General features: G+C 45.9%; 2 protein-coding genes across 2 annotated transcripts in view; both read left to right on the top strand.

The window, feature by feature from the left end:
- Window positions 1-2,922, top strand: part of LOC116686967 (oocyte zinc finger protein XlCOF6) — a 5,441-nt gene extending 2,519 nt beyond the window's left edge. Inside the window, exons 3-4 of the mRNA XM_032512049.1 lie at window positions 406-475; window positions 627-2,922. Coding sequence (XP_032367940.1) covers window positions 406-475; window positions 627-2,215 — 1,659 coding nt within the window. The 3' untranslated portion in view covers window positions 2,216-2,922. The remainder of the gene's footprint in view (window positions 1-405; window positions 476-626) is intronic.
- Window positions 2,923-2,991: 69 nt separating this feature from the next.
- The window catches only part of LOC116680743 (zinc finger protein 850), a 15,349-nt gene continuing 13,815 nt past the window's right edge, over window positions 2,992-4,525 (top strand). Inside the window, exon 1 of the mRNA XM_032509524.1 lies at window positions 2,992-3,211. Coding sequence (XP_032365415.1) covers window positions 3,089-3,211 — 123 coding nt within the window. The 5' untranslated portion in view covers window positions 2,992-3,088. The remainder of the gene's footprint in view (window positions 3,212-4,525) is intronic.

Here is a 4,525-nt window from a genome sequence, read left to right as displayed (position 1 = left end):
TTTATCAAAAATCTCATTGTGTGAATATTTTGTAAAACCACCATTAGTCAACACTACAATATTGTTGCGGTATCAATATCGAGGTATTTGGTCGAAAATATTGCGATGTTTGATTTTTTTTTTTCATATCGCCCAGCCGTACTGTATACTTCATCAGCTGCATGTCAGTGGTGTCTATGTCCCACTTTGGTGGAGATACAGTATGTACTTCACGGGGAAAACGAGCTATATGATTAGAGTTGTTGTCTTCAAGCAACAGACTGAGCCCAAAAGTATTGTCAAATGTTCTAGTCTCATTACTCTATGTGGAAAGGAAGTGTAATGCTTAGGAAACCTGTCACTGTTGGGGTGTTGATTGCATGTCATTTTAAAATTAAACTCCAATTATTTTCTCCTGCATCACAGCTATCTGTGGCAGAGGCACCGTCGGGGAGATCCAAGAGGATCAGGAAGGCAACCTTTAAAGCTGCAGAAGGTATGATCAGATTCCAGACTGCTGCTTCTCGTAGGATGTGGCCCCCACATCAAAATGAAGGAACTTGAATGGGTGACTATTAAAATAAAATAATACATTTTTTAAGTAATAGTAGACTAATTTTGTGAATGTTTTCCCTCTCTATTTGCAGTTTTCGCTGGCGCCCGCACCAAAGAGAAAAACATCAAGACCGATGGAGTCCAGGGAAAAAGCAAAGAGTTGCAGGCGGCAAAGCGGTTCTCCTGCGAGCACTGTAACGTTGGTTTTTATTGGAAAGGTGAACTGAAGAAACACATGAAGGTCCACAAGACGCCTTTTCCTTGTGAGCAGTGCGGCAAAATCTTCCTTGAAAAGAGGTCTTTGGAAAATCACCTTTTGTGTCACGAGAAAGGCAAAGCCCCGTTGCCCTTCTCCTGCCCCAAGTGTAAAAGGTCGTACCGAGGAGAGGAGTCGCTTCAGAACCACCTCAAGCGTCACCATCTGTTGAAACTGCCAAAGCCGTTCGCCTGCGACCAGTGCGGGAAAACGTTCAGGATCCAGCAGTCTCTTGAAAACCACCTGGTCCGCCACGAGAAATCCAAGCAGCTGCTGAAGTGCCAGCTCTGCGACAAGACCTGCAAGACGGCGGTGCAGCTGAAATGCCACATGAGCGTGCACTCGGACGAGAGGCCGTTCAGCTGCGCGACGTGCGGGAAGGAGTTCAAGAGCAAAGACACCCTCCGCTTCCACCAGATAGTTCACTCCACCCAAAAGAAATACAAATGCACGATGTGCGACGAGACGTTCAAATATGCCCACTCCCTGACCGTGCACAAGAGGAAACACACGGGCATCACTCCGTTCATATGCACCGTGTGCAACAAGCCGTACAGGACCGGCACGGCTCTGAAAAGACACAGCATAGTCCACACTGGGGAGAAGCCCTTCACCTGTCACATATGCGGCGCGAGGTTCAGCCTGAACAACAATCTCAAGAGGCACCTTCGCATTCACACGGGAGAGAAGCCCTTCACCTGCCAGGAGTGTGGCAAGAGCTTCTCGGAGAACAACCGGCTGAAGTCCCACATGCTGATCCACGGCGCCAGAAAGCCCTTCATGTGTGATCTCTGCGGGAAGACCTTCCTCTTCAACTGCCGGCTGCTGATTCATCAGAAGTACGTGCACGCTCACCAGAGCAAGGAAACGGACGGCACGCAAACATCCGCCCAGACCAAAAGGTGCAACGCGTCTGCGCTGGTTAAACCGTACAGCTGCAAGATTTGTCTGAAAGGTTTCAGCGCCGCGTCTTCGCTCAAACTGCACGAAAAAGGCCACAGCGAGCAAAAGGAGTTCAACTGTGGCATATGTGGGAGGTCGTTCCACAACAAGTACTCTTTCGCCTATCACCAGAGAAGCCACATGGGGGAGAAGCCCTTTATCTGCGACGTGTGCGGGAAGAGGTTTTTCCTCGCCGGGAGTCTGAAGCAGCACAAGCGCATTCACACGGGCGAAAAACCGTACAAGTGCGACCAGTGCGGCAAGGCCTTCAGAACAGACGGCAACTTCTACAGACACTTGCGGATCCACACGGGCGAGAAGCAGTTTGAATGCGTGTTCTGTCAGAGGAAGTTCCACCAGTCGAACCAGCTCAAGTCCCACATGCAGGTCCACACGGGGGAGAAGCTCTACTCGTGCCAGCAGTGCGGCCGCGGCTTCTCCGATTCGAGGCAGCTCAAGAAGCACAGCTGTGACGGGCCGTAGGGGACGGGGCGTACACCAGAACGGTAGAACATGGTTTAATCTGATGAAGTCATACATAAAACAGCGGCGTGTTGCATCAAGGGAAGAAAAAAATGACTTGTGTGCTCAACACAGTGCTTCACATGAAGTTTCATTCATTTAATAATCTGTTGTCGAGAGCTGGTACAATGCATCTATTTAATAAACAAACAAAAAGTACAATTATGAGCTCTTCACACTGGCAAAGGGACGCTCGTTTGTCCTCATGTTATAAACTGATAGCTTTTGTTTTGGTAGTTGGTTCACTACGAGTTTTAACGTAATGGAGGGCCCTTGTAACTCTCACTTGTTACTGCTCTTGATGTGCTAGAGTTAAGGGATTCATCAAAAGTATGATGAAATGAATATAGTGACTGTAAGGAAAAGTAGTCATAGCTCTACTCTCATTCAGTGTATTCGCAGTAGAGGTTAGAAGTATTGTTTGTGGCATTTAAATATGTTTTTTCTTTGTGTTTCAATAAGTTATTTTATTTGGGTTTTTTTGTGAAAGATTTGTATGTTTTTTGTTAATTCACAATAATCAATACAATGCCATTAAGATGTAATTGTTTTCAAACAAAAAATTGAAACTGTAAATTGACTTTTTCATCCTGAGCTCTGTGTATTATGGTACCGACAATATATTTTTTTTCGCTTACTATTGCAATTAAAGAACATTTGCAATCGAAGCAACTTGTAAAGGGTTTTATTTTGAAATAAAGCTTTACCTTTAACTCTACTTTCATTTCCGGAATCGATGGCGATAACTCTCGTGTTGTTTATCGCCGTTATCTTTATACAGCCTGGATATATTAACGCTGTAGGAAGAGTCGGTGGTTAACTTTGGAGGTAGAAATGTCAGAAAAGTTAGTGTTTTACTCCGAAACCAAGTCCATCATGGAGACCGTCATTAAGACCGCTCTTAATGTCGGAAATTCAAAAGAACAATCCACGAAGGCGGCGAGTGTGCGACGTGAGGTGAGTCAACGGTTAACGTCAAAAACCATGGCTGTAAAATGATAACGCTGCGGGCGCCATAGTGATGTTGAGCTGGCCAGAAACACTAGCTGAGGGAGAGTGAGCCGACGGAAAGAAATCAAGGAAAGGGACAACGAAACAAAGATGGCGGACTGCCCGCAGAAGCAGTTACGCTAGCTAGCTAAAAATGTCAAGTTCTGAGGGGGAAACCAAAGTTTTTGTATAAAGGTAAATGGTGCAAAATGCGAGGGTTTGTAGACTCTGTGCGACACAAGTCGAATACGAACTCGTAGAACAAAAATCTGAACTTGTATGTTAAAATGTTCACTAATCGCACGAGCTGAATTTAAAGTCATACCCTTGTGGGATGAAATTTTCACTCAGAAAATATTCATAAATGTATAGATATGTGACATTTACATTAATTAAGTGAATAATTCAGTAATCAACTAAATATATTATTATAGATTAGGATAGTAAACTAGCTAAGTAGTGAAAATTAGCCCCGCCTTTACCAGCTGCAACATGAGTGATATGAATTAATGATACCAGAGAGGACATTAATCATTGGAAACATGATCAACAGTGATTTTATTATGAATCGTTTAATGTCTGTCCAAATGCTCAGATGTCTTTTGAAAGGACAAAATATACCCTGAAAATCTCAACATGCTTTGTTTATCTTATAGTGTCTTATATATCTTATGTACAGTACACCTGCTACGCCCTGCAGTGTCCTGCTACACCCTGTAACACCATGTAACGCCCTGCAGTGTCCTGCTACACCCTGTAACGCCCTGCAGTGCCCTACTACACCCTGTAACGCCCTGCAGTGCCCTGCTACACCCTGTAACACCATGTAACTCCCTGCAGTGCCCTGCTACACCCTGTAACGCCCTGCAGTGCCCTGCTACACCCTGTAACACCATGTAACTCCCTGCAGTGCCCTGCTACACCCTGTAACGCCCTGCAGTGCCCTGCTACACCCTGACACATGTAATCCCTGCAGTGCCCTGCTACACCCCTGTAACGCCCTGCAGTGCCCTGCACACCCTGTAACGCCCTAGTGCCGCTACACCCTGAACACAATGTAACTCCCTGCAGTGCCCTGCCTACACCTGCCCCCCCAGTGAACTGCTACACCCTGTAACACCATGTAACTCCCTGCAGTGCCCTGCTACACCCTGCAGTGCCCTGCTACACCCTTTAACATCCTGCTACACCCTGTAACGCCCGGCAATGCCCTGCTACACCCTATAGTTCCATTATCTTTATTGTGACTATTATTGCCACTGTTCATCACACCCCCAACCG

Source organism: Etheostoma spectabile, chromosome 3, assembly GCF_008692095.1.
Source record: "Etheostoma spectabile isolate EspeVRDwgs_2016 chromosome 3, UIUC_Espe_1.0, whole genome shotgun sequence".
NCBI lineage: Eukaryota > Metazoa > Chordata > Actinopteri > Perciformes > Percidae > Etheostoma > Etheostoma spectabile.
Note: the sequence above shows the minus strand (reverse complement) of the source record. Positions and strands in the feature narration are given on the sequence as shown.